The sequence below is a fragment of the Tachypleus tridentatus genome, chromosome 9, assembly GCF_004210375.1.
Source record: "Tachypleus tridentatus isolate NWPU-2018 chromosome 9, ASM421037v1, whole genome shotgun sequence".
NCBI classification, from domain to species: Eukaryota; Metazoa; Arthropoda; class Merostomata; order Xiphosura; family Limulidae; genus Tachypleus; species Tachypleus tridentatus.
Window position 1 is genome coordinate 134,488,720 of NC_134833.1, and position 16,241 is coordinate 134,504,960.

At 33.8% G+C, this 16,241-nt stretch overlaps 1 protein-coding gene across 4 annotated transcripts in view; it reads left to right on the top strand.

Annotated features, from left to right (window-relative positions):
- The window catches only part of LOC143226431 (very long chain fatty acid elongase 4-like), a 57,968-nt gene that overhangs the window by 4,854 nt on the left and 36,873 nt on the right, over window positions 1-16,241 (top strand). For 3 of the 4 annotated variants that reach the window (XR_013014616.1, XM_076457378.1, XM_076457377.1), the window contains exons 2-3: window positions 10,731-10,861; window positions 15,786-15,870. Coding sequence is in view for 3 of the 4 variants with exons in the window: in XM_076457378.1 (XP_076313493.1) it covers window positions 10,850-10,861; window positions 15,786-15,870 (97 nt within the window). In the remaining variant the exon portion in view is untranslated. The remainder of the gene's footprint in view (window positions 1-10,730; window positions 10,862-15,785; window positions 15,871-16,241) is intronic. The other variant, XM_076457379.1, reaches the window with a different exon arrangement.

Sequence of the window (16,241 nt, forward strand, 5' to 3'; positions counted from 1 at the left end):
TTTTTTATTATCACAGATGATTTCCTACCATAGTATATCAGCCAATAAAATCACACAGTCAGATGAGACTACCCAATTGATTTAATAATAACAGATATTGAAGCTGCTATAAAGTTTTCTTAATGTCTCTTGTGGTTTATGTGAAGCATACTTAATGATTGTTTAAATTCCACATGTCTTGACATGTCCATTTTCTGTCAGTGTGACAAAAGGCATTCAGTTTGGAAGAAGAGTTGATTAATAAATCCTGGTACTGAATATTAACAGAATTTCAATCCTAGAGTAGGGAAACTAAAGAAAATTGCTTTTTATTTTATTAAAGATGCATGAATTCTTATAAAGAGAAGAAGGATAAAATAAGGATTAGTTTAAAAAAATTAGGAAATCAAAATGGGTTTATGAGAAACAACGGGTTAATGCAGGGTTCTACATTTAATTTCAAAACTGGAGCTAAAATACTTTTGGTGTCAAATTGTGAAGGCAAAGCTTTGAAACCTGAGGGTGAACATTCATATTATAAAGACAAATTAGATTGCTGATTCTTTCAGTAATCTCCAACAGTTATACCTTACTTTCCTATACAGCCACCTCTCCCAGCCTTTAAAATATTATGGATAAGAGGAATATGTTGAGAAATGATTACTAGTGGCTTTATTATTAAATAATGTGAGATTCTGGTCTGTACTTCTTGTTTGTAAATGAGTAAAGGATATTTTGAATTCACTCATTTTTAAAGAGAATATTGTTTTGTACAGAAACAGAAACCTTCAAGAAACTAGATCTTCTTACTTTGATAATATTTATGCCAATCTGTTTGAGTTATATATATATATATATATATTCTCAAATGAAGATGGTCAGTTTGCTTTCAGAAATCTTCTGTTCTTAAGTTGTTAGTTTCATGTAATATTGGATTGAAAGTGAGTAGAAACAATAAAATGTATTAAGGAAAACAAAAGTAGCTATAAATAAGCATTTTATTGTCACGAGTGAGATCTGTAGTTCTTTATATGGGCTTGGTTAATTTGAGCAGCCTTGTAACTGTGAAATTTTGCACATTGTAACTCTGAATGTATAAAGTATATCTTTATGAAATTTGGCAGGCTTTTGTTAAACATTATAAGTCATTGTACATAAAATACTCAGATTTCTTAATGAAGTGTTGTTACAAAATATTTGTCTGTACATTTACAGAACTTTTGCCTAGTTAGTCTTAGTGATTGATGACTTTTCATGCTAAGAATAAAAATATTCCTTTTAATCTTATAGTTTCATTTGCAATTGAATAACTTTTAGAACATCCTAAATGAATATCAAAAGTTTTTGTTTTTTGTAAAACTTTGTCTTTCATCTCTTGCTTTCTCAATCTGAAACCCATATCAAAATAACCAGTATACAGTGAAATTAAAAGTTTAGAAATACGATATAAAATGAATGTATCATTTCTTTCCAATTATTTAACTTAATTATCTTCACAATTTAAATTAATCTTTTTATGTACATATATATTTTTTTGTTTTATTGCTATTTTTCTATTCATTATACTTATGAAATCCAGTTTATCACAGGGGGAGTCTATTACATGTTTCTAGTAGGAAGTTCACATAACAGTTCATGACTCACTGTGAACTAGAGTCATATTTAAAAACATAGCAATTAATTTAAAAAAGAAATTTAGCACTTCTGTATTGAGGTCCTTTGTGCTTAGATGTCATGGTTCAGTAATCCTACTTTTTTCTGATGTTGGTTCTTCAATATCATTTGTGCAGCTTTCATATGTGCATTTTAGAAAACACAAAAAAAATAAATACCAGGCACTAGAATAGTATCTCCTAAAACTAATATTGTTTATCTGGCTCTCATACTTTAAAGATGTTGAATAAATTCCAGTATTGCTTGAGTACCGACATTACTCACCACAAACCAAAATGTATACCCACTTCTCTGTATAACAAGAACTGTTGCCTCACAGACAAAAATGTCAAAAATTACTGGGCACTCCCACAACATAGTATATCCTAATTTTGCATTTCATAGCTAACTACGGCCCAGCATGGCCAGGTGGGTTAAGGCATTTGACTCGTAATCTAAGGGTTGCGGGTTCAAATCCCCGTTGCTCCAAACATGCTTGCTCTTTCAGCCATGAGGGTGTTATAATGTGATGATCAATCCCACTCTTCTTTGGTAAAAGAGTAGCCCAAGAGTTGGCTGTGGGTGGTGACGACTAGCTGCCTTTCCTCTAGTCTTGCATTGCTAAATTAGGGATGGCTAGCTCAGATAGCCCTCATATAGGTTTGTGCGAAATTCAAAAACAAACAAACAGACAGTTAACTGAAATTAATTTAGCCAAATCAAGCTTGATCAACATAGAGGCAGCAAAGTGCAACTGATGCAGTGAAACAATGGTAAATTCCTTTGCAAGCCAATTAAAATTAAGATCATTCATGGAGTATTCATAAAATAACTATTGGTAAAAATCAATTACATTGACAACTTCTATATAGAAAAAAGTCGTCGTATTTTGTTAATGCTATGTTTCTACTATTGCTTTTATGTCATTGTCACTTAGCAACGAAAGTATAACCTAATGTTGCTGTTGCTCTATGTATTGAAAGTATAAAATGAGATAAACAATAAAACTGGAAAAAGATTGGAAAGGTTTGTTTTTTAATATAAAATGTTGGTGATGTAACAGAAATGGCTTAATTCAGAAAGATTTAAGTTTAAAATTGAATCAGTATTTTTACTTTCATTATAAATCTTATGCACTTGGTTTTATGCTAGGTGATCCTATAGAGTGTCTTTATTTTAGACTTATTATACCAACACTCACTACAGGTGGAGTATTTTATGACACTTTTCCCTCAATGACTTTCTTGCACCGCTGTTACTAAAATCATAATGAGCAAACAGTGATCAAACTATTCTATCTGGATAGATCCATTTTGGCTTTTGTATTAGGTAGGTTCCACTGTCATTAAAATTTTTGCACTTGCTACAAACCTTGAACCAAGCTCCCACCCCTATCCATTTTAATATGCACTATACCAATCTGTGATGTAGTTATCATTAGACTGTAGCCCTCTACCAGTAGTGGGATGACACATCCTATATGCACAGTAATCCTTATGTGCACTAGCATTGGCTCTTTCTTTCTTTGATATTGCTTTGTTCAAATGTGTTTTTTCTTTGGAATTAACAGCATCTTTGCACTTGTTTATTTTAAACTGTATGTAGTATTTCCGTAATTTTCTTGATTATAAGAAAGAAAGAAACCCCATTTTGAATATTTTTGTTAGGAACTTGGTTTGGATTACCTCTAATTTGATTTTTTGAAAATGAAACTTCTAATTTTGGGGCACTATTATGTCTTTTTCCTGTGGTGAGAGGTTTCTCTCACTGCACCACAACTTGTTTTAATGTAGCATTGTGTTTTTTTAAGTACTTTTCAAAGTCATCATTAAGTCAGTGACTCAGGCCTCTGCACTAGAAACATAACAAACCAATTTTTATTTCTAACAAATAAGGTTCATGGCACATTTCAATTGTAAATTTATGTTCCCATGTTTCTGATATCTCCTGAGGTTCTGAAACTCCTCAAGATGAGTCATCCAATATTGCAGTGACAGAAGTATTCTGATGACCAGTAATTTGTCACCATTGTGCACAAGCTAGTTTGTGTCTTTCTGATCTTTTGTCAAGGATTCCTAATTTCCTGCTACTGGTATTTCAGCTGAGTCTGGCATTATACTCAATGAGTTTATTCAGCACTTTTTCTATGATTCTTTTGCTCTTAGTTCCTTCTTTCTGGTGAGAATCAGGTAATTACACCATTCTTCACTGCTTACAATTATATAGGTATTTGCTTTTTGTTTTCTCTTTCTCCATTTGTTTTTGATGAACTTTGGGTTACCTTATTATATGAAACTCCATTACTGTTATTTTCACTTGGGGAACACCACTTTTTCCTTCTTATTTGTATACTTCTCCATCTACTTGTGTTTGTTACTTCTTATTTAACTTCTTTGCTATCTGTCCATATTTCTTCTTTTAGTGGCCTTGCATCATGACTGTCTACTTTACTCAGGAATTTCACACATACTTGTATTTCTCCTTTCCATTCATTTTATTCTTTCATTATGTCCCATGTAACTTGTTTTTTTGTTTTTGAAATGTACTTCATCAGAATGTGGTATTTTTCTATATTTGCCTCAAGTAGCCTTCTTTTCTTTGCGATGAAATATTTTTTGAGCTTCTATAATTTTCAATCTTCCACTGAGAAACTTTGTTAACAATCATTTCTTTTCACTTTGGATTCTTCACTTTTCAAACCTAAGGTCCACCAGGTTTCTCATCTTCTACAGCCCTGTGGCATCACCCCTTCTATGCTTTGTCATTTTGTTACTATCCAATGCTCTATCCCTCTTTGAGGGCTGGACATATGGAGTTTGGTGGGAGCTTGACTATCCCATTTTATTTAGCTGTGAACACCTTTTGCTCCAAGCCTTGGGTTACTTGATTTATTTCTCAAGGGTTTTTATTTGTTTTTCTACTCTTCACCTCACCTGATAAGAATGCTATAGAATAAGTTTTAATTTTAAAGTTGGAGTCATGTCATAAGTTTGTTTCACAGGAAACAACTTTGATCTATCCTTGTTTCAAGAAGGATAGGTTTCTCACTTTGTCATGAGTATTCTCCTTCGTGTGCATGACCTGGATCAAGGTTTCAAATGCTTTGATCAAGTTCTGATATATCTGCCTTCCTATTGCTGTCTTTGACCCTCTCACAAGGTTAAACACTCAGTTCACATTTCTTTCTTTTGAGTTTGTTATGGGCCTGTATGTCCTACATTGGGTCCAATAAACATCTTTGAGATTACATTCCTTAGGCCTACTGTTACATTTGGCCTTGCTTCATTCAACAAGACTGTTGCTACTTCCAATCTCCTTCAGGAGTCATTTCATTTTTGGGTGGATTGGTTAACTCTTCAAGAGAGTTTCTTATTGAGTCTGTATAATCCCACTGGTTTGGGAGTAAATTGATGTACTTCTCAATGGGAAGTAGGGCTGGGTTGTTACCTGGAAGTGTGGTATAGCTCACACTACTATACAGTGGGGTGAGCCATTCCTGGTGGCTAATCTAATTAGATAGGTCTAGAGTATTTTTTCTTCTACATCTGATTATTTTAGTAAGAATTTCTTCAATATGGTACAGCGTGATTTATTAACATAGTCACACAACTCACTCAAAGTTATTCAATCAAATGAAATATAATGGCAATTTGAGCATTTTTTTCATTCACCAACCTATGTTAGATTTCAGGTTTTTTTGACAGTATCATTTACTCTGTCACCCTTATTGGATAAAGAGTATTTTCAACATGATAAGAATACAGTCTCCTGGCAAATGATGTCCTACTAGGAGAAGGATGCAGTCTCCTGGCAGACAGTGTTTCATTATGCTGGCTTGTCCCAGTTGGTGTCATGTTACATGAATGTTTCTGTGATGCTTTTATTTCACAGAAGATTTCATCTGTGTATTTTCTTTACCTGCACTGTTTCCACCACTATTTTATCAGTGTGTTGTTGTGGCCCTTTGTTGTGCAAAAAGTTGTGTACATGTTTCTGGAATTAAATTTTTCCTTATGCAGCAGCATATTTCAGATATGTACTAGACTCTGTGCACAGTCTCCCATCCTTTCTCCTCACTTTCTTTAGTCTTTTCAAGAATGAGCCTTTGTGACAATGTAAGTACTCATGGATTCACTGTGCATGGAGGATATGTTATCTTCCTATTGATGGAGAGGAATACTCAAATGATAATTACATCATACACTGGTGCATTACATTTTAATGTTTATTTATGGGGATTGGAGCTTCATTCAAGACCTTCAGCATGCACAAAGATCTTCACAGAAGTATGAGTATCTAGCTTAAATAAATTTTATGTTAAGGAAAATGGTAACTTGTCAACTTCTGCCCTTCACCAACAAAAATAAATTATGTCAAGATTTATTAGATCTGGATATGCTCTTTCTGTTGATTTTCAACATACCCATCAAACAAGTATACAGAAGTGAATAATTCATTTGAAATGCTGGAAAAGGTAGGAAGTGCTTCTTTAGCTGGTTTAACACAAACTGCCAAGGCTGTCAATTTGATGGTTTCAAAATTTAAATGCTGTTTTGTTTGTGTAAAATGTGCTGTTGTCCATTCATGACTTTTACCCAAATCCATCTATTAAATAACCTGACAGTGTTATAAAGGTAGGTTAATAAAATATAGACATAATCACTTTTTATGGAATTGACAAAGACCTGTTACTTTGGCTATTATTTACAATATACACTTTTATTTATAACAGCATACAATTTTGGTTTTTTAGTATTCTAAGTAGCCTTCAGTTTTAGTATAGATGCCTGTTGTTATTCTTGTATTCAACTGAATTCTCAGCTCTTTAATTACATTAGTATTTGATTATATATATATTAGCCTTTGAAGTCTCAAAGAAAATTTGTTTTTTTGTAGACTGATGTGAATTTATTTTAATTGTCTGCCTGTAGTCATAACAATTCCTGTGAGAAGTGGTTTCTGATTTGGTAGCCACTTCCTCTAACAAGATTACTGAAACCAGCCACTAATGTTCTGCAGCTATTTTCCATGATGGATAAGATGAGCTGATTGGTGAAAATGCAGAAGTCCTTTTTCCAATCCACTTGTTATCTTGTCCAACTGTGAGTCTTTTTTCACTCAATATCTTTCGAGCACAGCCTTCTCTTTCACAAGTTTATTTAATAGAATTTTAGTTCACTATGCTGTCTTGGCTCAGTCATTTTGTACTTACAAGGTTCTTTTTCATTTGGGGATTTGATTTTCCATGACATCACTGGTCACCCACCATCATGCCCATTTACAATGCTTTCAGAGGACATTTCACTGATTGATACAACCTTGATTGGGATTCTCTTTCCATCTTTATATCCCTTCTTTGCTTCCTACAAGACAATCTGCATTGGTGGCTGGACAACACCCATATATCAGTAGGTGTGCTGCTTCCTTCTCTGCATCCAGATCTACATCTTTTATTGATGCTACCCTTCAGGCATGGGAGTATGGATCAATCACAATGATACTTCAGGCCAGTGGTGGTCTGCTCAGCATTTTGCATGTTGTCATTTCTTGAACTTTTGTCCATGCATCAGGCATTACATCATTTCCTTATTCTCACCCAATATTGTCTTGGGATGATTCCTTCAGACAGTTGTGTGGCAGTGACACATATCACCTACCAAGAGGCAATGGATCCAGAGATCTATGTTCTGGTCATCAGATCTCTTCTGCTGGGGCCACACACACACAACACATTTGTATTATTATAATACCCATGCATTGTGCTTTTCACCTGGTTATGGATCGTCTTTTGTACCCAACTAGACATATCCCACTGACTAGGCATTAGATCCCCCTTGTTTTCAAGGTTTTTGACATCGATGGAATTTTCCACATATGGGTGCCTTTGCTGTTGGCCTGTATACCAGGTTCATTCTCTTTTTCTTGCCTGTACCTCATCCATTAGCTCTGATAGTTGATACTTTTAGTCTGGATTGGTCACACAAGTATTTTTGTCTACTCATTCATCCAGTTACTTTATTGCATGATTTCTTCACTCCAGTTCTCTTGATTGTTCCCTATTCACCAGATCATCCTTGGGCTCCGAGGTTAAGTTGATTCCCCTCCCATGCCTCATCCCGCTCTCCCTCCCTTCTTTGTCAACATCAATCCTATGTTCTACATTCTGTCCTTCATGTTCTGTGTCTGCATGCCAACCATTTGATAGGTCCTTGGCATGACAGTCCAATTTCACACTTCAAGTCACTTCCCTTGTTAACTAAGTCCATCCATCCATTTTATGTGATAGTGTAAACAAAGCATGTAGCAGGTCTTTCACATGTGATTTACTTCCAGAGTGTTTCCTGCTGACTGGCCTACTGTGGCTTATGTTACAGAAATTTCTCCTTGGTTCTTTGAATGTTGGTCTACAGTCTCCTCAATTTCTGGATATCAGGTGGTCTCTATCCCATAACTTTCTTTTTACAATACTGTAGTGTTTCTACTTCCCTCGTTCTTCTCATATTCATACATTCCTTCAGGATACATTGCCCTTACTGGTGTTCTGCCCTCTTGGATTGGGTCATTCATATGGGTGATAATTTTTTTACCTTACCTCTGTTTGAACCACTTCCTCATGTTCAATGTTATATCTTTTTCATACAAAATAATTCCTTCTCTTAGCCTGTGGACATCAATGATCAGCTTGTTTGCCATTAATGTTTCACATATCCTTCTCCCATTGCCTGTTTTTTCTTTATCTGGTTCTTTCCTCCTCCCACAGCCCTAATCAGCTCAGGATAACTGTTCCTTTATTTCTCCTACTTCCCATCCTGCTATATCTATCTTTACCTTTCACTGGATCTGGATAGGTTTAGGTGTCCAGTCTTTGTTCTTTTAGAGTTCCTTTTCCTACCTTACAGTATGCATAAACTTGGCTCTTCATTCCCTAGCAGCCATGATCCCTTTTTGATTTTTGTCTTCTTCCCTTACTACTTGGATCCACCTTTTGATTAAAATAGCTTATTCTTCCCTACCTTCTTTCTCTCAAACTAGTTCCATTTGTCATTCCCTCCAATCTTACACCTTACTCTTTCTCTGGCTTCTCATCTTTGTTGTCCATTAGAGGAAAGTTGCAGAGGCAGATTTGGTGCAAAATGATGATTCCTTTTAAAATAACCTTTGGAGAAATTTTAAATGTTTACTTTACTGCTGTACTGAATGTTTGGTGGGCCTATAATGGCAAAAGCATTTGCCTCTTTTTTCTTTTTTTTTTTTTTTTTCAAAATTAAATTTGAGAAATATTGGGATTTTTGCATTTTGATTTGAAAGTAGTGGTAAATGCCTGATTTGAAACAAACTTGTCCTTGCATCAGAAATTTGGAATGACTTCACTGAAAACAGTATTGTTTGTTACAAGTTAGAAGGAAACATTACTGTGAATAAGCAGTTGTTTCCCACAAAAGTGTGTTGTTGCTGGATACAGTACATGAAAAAACAAACCAACTAAATTTGGAATAAAGTGTTAGCTAACACTAAACGTTACCCGTCTGGGCAACTCACATAGTTGGTCAGAGACTGACAGACAGTGTTGTACTCAGACTGATGGCACCATACTCAGGAAATGGGAGAAATATGACAACAAACAGTTTTTTTAATTGAATAGGCAAACAAATTGTAGACAAAAACAGCCAAGTTAGAACAGTGAATAAATCAAGAAGCATGCTTCCACCACCTGTACTAAACTTCGAACCAGACCTGCACACCAGTACAATTTTGAAACACCATAACTTTGCTACATTAAATGTTTGCATTTCAGCTGTTTTCACATGTTAATTAGCATTTATACTACAGAGAATGAAAACACTTGAGACTGTGCTTTTCTACATCCAAAGTACAGAGTGGATTTTGAAGACCAGATGGCTCTTCAGTATGGAGTAAAAACTGGTTTTAATAATTGACAATTTCCTGTATTTTACAATGTCCTGGACCTAGAAACCATCAATTCCTTTGTTTTGTACAAGAAATGCACTGGAGAAAATATAAGTAGGAGGACGTCATCTTAAAGCTAACCTCAGATCTCTGACAAGAAATGATATTTGAGAAAACTGCAAAACACCAAGCATCTCAGCTGAAATTCAGTGCTGTATACAGTGAAACTCATGAAGTAAAACAATGCTAGGTAACTGAATACAATAAAAATGGAACTTCAGGTAAATTTGCCCCGTGTGAAAGACTTTTGTGTGGTAAATGCACAGCAAAAGTTGAAAAGCATTTCACCTGTACCATTTAAGATAATTTACAATTGTAGCCAGATATTTTTTTGCATTAAAAAAAAAATATACAGTTTAAGATAATTTACCTATATTTTGTATTTAAATATTTTGTGTTTACACATAGCTATTTATACCTGCTTAATAACTTGTTTCTTTTGATACATTTATTTTATCATAATATATAAGCTATTAAAATTTGTTTTTTTGCACATTTCTTCATTTTAATCCAGTATTTTTACTGTAATTATATTTTATGTTAAAAAAAAACGTTTGAGTTCTATCCAATAATTTGTCTTTCATATTAATACTGATGTTGGAATATGCAGGAGAATTTTATTAAGTATTCCTTTTTGAAATTAGAAAGCTAAAAATTTAGTAAAATTTGAATTCTAAACTGCATTTTCATGCTATGTTTATACTACAAAAGGTGTGAATGTTTGCTAGGATATTCAAGTTTCTTTTAATTGTGAGTATGTGGTCTTGGAAGTAAACAAGTCATTTTAATTTACTTTTTAATTAAAAAATGTAACCTGTAAAATGAAACATTAGTTCACATTAAATAAAAGTAATACAGGGATTGGTCAATCTGAGTAGAAAGGTCAATGGTAAGGGTTTTATTGATTGGAAATGTGCATTGTCTAACTTGTCAAAGTTATCTTCTCATTTAACTTGTTTTACATAATGTCAGTTGTTAGTGTGTTGTGTTTTACAATTTTTCTGAAACAAAGTTTGAGGAAACATTTTTAGATCAAACATTTAAGTTTTATAAACTCGTGCTTTCTTTTACAGTGAACAAGTGTCAAAGTGATACCTAAACAAAGGAACAACCTATTTTTGTATTTGCAGGTGTGCTAAAAAATGAATTGAGAATAACCATTTCTATTAGCTACTAAAGAAAAGGCAAAAAATCCACAAATAATTTAATCCTGCAATATTTTAAGGATATCTCATTGTGGATAGATTTGATGAAACACATGGTAAGTAGTACTTGACAGCAGTTGCAAAATGTGAACTTAATAGGAGCTAACAATGGACAAAAATATTTATAACATTTTGGTCATCATGAATAAGTACCACATTATAACTTTTTTTTTTTTCATAGACCTTAGTAACAAAGCAAAAGTGATGCTAATGAAAAAGTAGGATTGATTACAGAAATATATATATTGTTAACTTTGTCAAAAACATCTTTACTAGTCTGGCTGATATCTTCTGATTGTCCATTAAAGTCTAATTTTTATAGCCTTCAGTCTTATTTGATTACAATAATAACCTAGTAAATCAGACCCACTTGCATTGCTCATTTATCACATCCTCCCTTTAATATATTGCCAGTAATTCTCTGATGTTTTATGTCATTTATGACAATTAGAAATGCGAAGTCTTAATCTGTTGAATGATGTATAATATTAAATTGTATTTGCATACCTTTTAGCATCAATTCACTTTGTTTCTTCAGAAGCTTCATTTTACTGTGTCATTTGTCTTTTCTCTGTTTCATTTATCCTGGTGTTTTTTTTTCCATAATTTTGTCATGCAATGCATATACTTTTCATTTTTCTTGTTAAGCAAAATGTTCTTGTACTGTTTTTGAACTTTTTTAGGTTTATTCAGAATTATCATATATAATATATTTCAGAGATAGTGCAAGAAGTGTTCAGTTAAAATAAAAAGCTGATAACATGACATATTTTAATTTGATTGTTAATATCTTAAATCTCTGATTTAATCTACAATAGCATTGAAAAACTTGTGCATTTTTTGTAAGCATTCCATCTCTTTCCTTCACACTCAATTCTTTCATCAAGAAGCTGCAAAGATAGGTTGGCTGGTCAAGGTAGAGAATTCCATCCTCTTCCTCACTTTGTACCTTATTCATCTTGAGTTATTATTCAGTTCCAGTCTCAGTGGAGTCCACCTTTCTCACCTTCACCTGTAATATGTGGAGATTTTCCTTTTGGCCATTTTCTGCAATGGCAAAATTGTGAAAAAAGCTATATTTTTTTAGAGATATGGGCTTCTTTGGAGGCCCTAATTCATCTCAGTCAAGCCTATATGTGACCTCTTTAGTGGGCTTTATATGATTAGTGGAACCTACTTTGGGTTCCCTTGGATGTCCTAATCCTTCTCCTTCATGTGGAAATCACCTTATGGTTGAAAACAGTAACCACACCACAGTAGATTTCCTTTTCCTTCGTCTCATCCTGAGATTCACCTTTTTTATGGATGCTTCCTTTTGGGTTGGGGTATATGTCTGGACACATAGGAGATTTCTGACTGTTGATGTATTGACAAGTCATCTCTGCTTATGAACCTTTTGGAACTGCTCTCTGTCCACTGTGTTTTGATTCACTTCCTTCTGTATTTCTGGAACTAGTTGTTTATGATTCATTCCAACAAATCAACAGCTGTCTGATACATCACTTAGCAAAGGGGCAGTCAATCAAGGTCTCTCTGTTTCCCTGTGTTGGGCCTTCTGTTTTGGGCCCACAGGTATCACATTCACGTTTTAGCATTTCATGTACCAGGTGCTCTGAATCTGGTTGTGGATTGTGTATTGAGCCCAACAGGATTCTTCCTATCAACTATCCTTTCATACATCTTTCTTCATCCTAATTTCCCATTCTGTTGAACCTTCCCCTCTATTAGTCTACCATCATAAGTGGTATATCTACCACCTTTTGTCTTCTTGTAATGATTATTCCTTTTTTCTTCTATTCCCCTTACATGTTGGATTTGCCAGCTTCTTTGCCTGGCTTCTTCTTCCTTGTCACCCAGTGATTGTTATCTATTTCAAGTTTCTTCCCATCAACTTCACATGACCCTGGCTGCCTGATTCTGTCATCCATTAAATAATATTATTTGTTCCAGCATTTGGACCACTCCCCATATGTTCATTTCACATTGTCTTCGTCATCTAGCTGTTTCCTGCTTTACAAGGTACAGTATGCCTTCCATCACTATTTTGAGCTCCATGTTTTTTCTGTCAATTGATAGGTACTCTTTTTTTCTTCTTTGTTTAGGCCTTTATTGCATATCTGTATCCCACTCAGTAGTAAAAAATTGCCTGATCAGGTATACATTCTTAACTCCCTACTATACAACCATTCAATTCAATAAAACCCACTGTTGAGATGAGATGTTCTACAAGAATGCTTGTAAGTTTTCATTGCAGTTTTGCTTGATAAATATGTGCACTCCAGATTGTATGTTTATGAACTAGCAAGAATAAAGGGGATTGCTACCCATTCCTGCCATTCCTTTGGTTCATTGAATCAGGAACAGTCTGCTTTTTAAAATGGTGCTTCATGATCAACTTTTTGCACTGTCTCCAGTGCTGTGTTCCTCTAGACTCTCCAGTGCATTTTCCTCACTTCTTCCAGTGGAGTATGGGAGTTCTTACCACTTACTATCTTCTAGCTGCTGAACCATGGAGGCTTCCTTTTGAGTTTGCTCAGTGAGTCGAGAGTAGGGAGGTATTGTTCTGCTAGTGTAGATGTTGTGTAGGCAGTTCTACTGCAAACCTGATGTGTACTGTTCCATATGCTACTTGGTTATGGACTGGAAAATTTGTGCCAAAATGCTGTTCACCTCTCCAGCTGGGCAACTTTCTTCCCACCAACATCTAGTGGCTGATTACCTGGAGGTATTGGTGTTGGTTGGAGCTGGACCAGTCACATACACACGATATGTGTGACAGGCCTTTATTGCATATCTGTATCCCACTCAGTAGTAAAAAATTGCCTGATCAGGTATACATTCTTAACTCCCTACTATACAACCATTCAGTTTGGAATACTGGTATTGCACCTTGCACACTAAAATATTTGATATTATTTTATCAAATACAGGTTTGGGAAAGTTTCTCCCTACACATTTATGCTTAGCCAACAGCTTGAGAAATAATGATCAGTTGAGTAATCTTACATTCTGCACATCTATATGATATTTCAGCACTATGCAGATGGTCTTTTGGTTACTCTTGGTTTGTCATTTTTATTGGATAAAGTGTAATCCCTACATGAAAAGGATGCAGTTTCTTACCAAATGAGACCCCCTAGAATGTCCTGTTCAGAGTGAGTGACATACACAATGAGTTTTCCCTTTCTGACACTATGATTCTATGCTCATTTTTATAATTTTTTTTATCTTCATCTTTAGTATATAATCAATCAACAGTGTTGCTAATCTGAAAATGTGTGCATTTTTTGTTCTCTTGAAGGAGTAATTTGTTTTATTTTTGTGCTTGTGTATTTACGTGCGTTTGAGCTGGGTGATTACTCTGATTAATTAATCAATATAATTAATTACCTATGAACATCTGTTACATTGATTATTTTTGCATAAAATTGTAAGTTAATCAAAATTATAACCAAACAGGTTGTCTCCAAATAATTAACTAACTCAAAATTAATATTTCTGATCATTACTATTTTCAGTTATTTCAAGGGTATTCAGGTTTTTCTTAATTTGCAAAGTACCATTTGAATTCTTGTTGCACAAAGTATACTTACACTTTTTGGGAAATGGTCATTGTATATATTTGTTGTTGTTTTGTTGTTTTTTTGCCTTTTTTTTTGAATTATGGAAAAGTTACTACGGTTATCTGCTACCATCCTTCTTTTCAAACTGCTTAAGATAGGGAAAGCAACTGGTTTGCAGCACTCAGTGCCAACTCTTGGGCTAAATAGAATATCAAATGAAGTGTAAAATTGTTATCACCTCTCCACAGAATAAATAACCAACACTTCATGCCACAGGTGAGTGTTTTTGCACATTTTAAGTCTTTAAATGAAATTCTCACTCCTACATGTTGTGTACTACACTAAGGTATGATATTATTACCATTAGACTATGTGCCTCCACCAGTTGGAAAGAGACATATTTTCTATACACAGTACTCCCCTTGTGCACTTTTTATATACCAAATGATTATTCTTTTTCTTGGTACTGTACTGACTTGAAAGACTGCAGCTTGTGATTAGCTAGAATATTCCATCAGTTACAACCTATAGTTCAATGTTTGCTTAAGATAAAAGTTCAACTAGAAAAGAAATGATGCTTTAAGTAGAAGAGGAATTTATCTTATTTGTCAAGCATTTTCATAAATCAACAAATATTTTTAAGTTCATCAATAACCATTTAAAACCAGTTTGTAATTTTTAAGATAGTATTTATTATTTACTGACTATAACATAATGCAAAAAAGAAATGATTGGTTTTTAACTAACATTCTTGTTGCTCTTTGGCCACTCAAGTCATAGCTGAACACATTATTTTTAGATTTTCAGTGAAAGGTTCTAGCTTATGTATGTCTGTAAACATGATCATTGTAAACAGATTTTTATATTTGATGTTATATACAGGTGAATCACATATGTCTGTTTCTTTTTGAATTCAAGTTCTTATAATTTTTGTCAGCTGCTTTCCAAATATTAGTTAAGTTGGAAAATTATACAAAGTTATGCAAAAGATGCACACTGTAATATTTTATCTGAGTCTTACTCTTGGAACTGTTAAGGGTGTACCTATTTTTCTACTACAACACAATGTCACAGTTAGATAATATTCTCATGTACTTGTAAGGCTAATATCATTTTAATGAGTTGTAACAAAAAGAGTGATATGTTGTGAAACGCAAAGTATTAGAAGAATCGTTATGGGGATAAGACATAGAGACAGTATGTTAGTATGTCACATTTGTATAACTATGTATGTAGAAGTAAGTTTCAATATTTCCATAATTTAAGAAACTTTCATAGAAGTGCAGTTTCTTTTATTTCTTGAGATTTTGCTAAGTTACCATTTTTTTAAAATTAATTGTGTTGTATTGCACTCTGTTGAACCATGTGTGTGTGTTGTTGTTTTTAAAGAAAATACATTCATTTCTCTCTGTCACAGATGGCTGGTACTTCAGGTTTGATCTCTGGAATTTTGTATGAAAGTTATCTGTATGATAACTATATATGGGCTCTCAGTTTAGCAGGTGAGAAATATTTTTTCAACATTTATGAATGATTTCTTAAGCAAACATAGCTAAACATCCTGATCTAAAATTAATAAATATAGAATATTTTAAGTGAAAACTTAATGATTATAGTACTTATGATATATAAATTTAAATTTTAAATCAGTTACTAATAACAAGCTCAAAATAATTTATTATATCATTGACATTTTGTCAGTTAAGAAAATACACACACACACAAACACATAAAATTGATGTGTAAAGATGTTTCACTGCTATTTCTTTAACATTTTTTCACTAAATTTACTACTAAGTGAATTGTGCAGTTGGACAAATGATCTATTCACACTAAGTAATTAGCTCTAAATCCCTTCTGCTTCTTTTGTTTT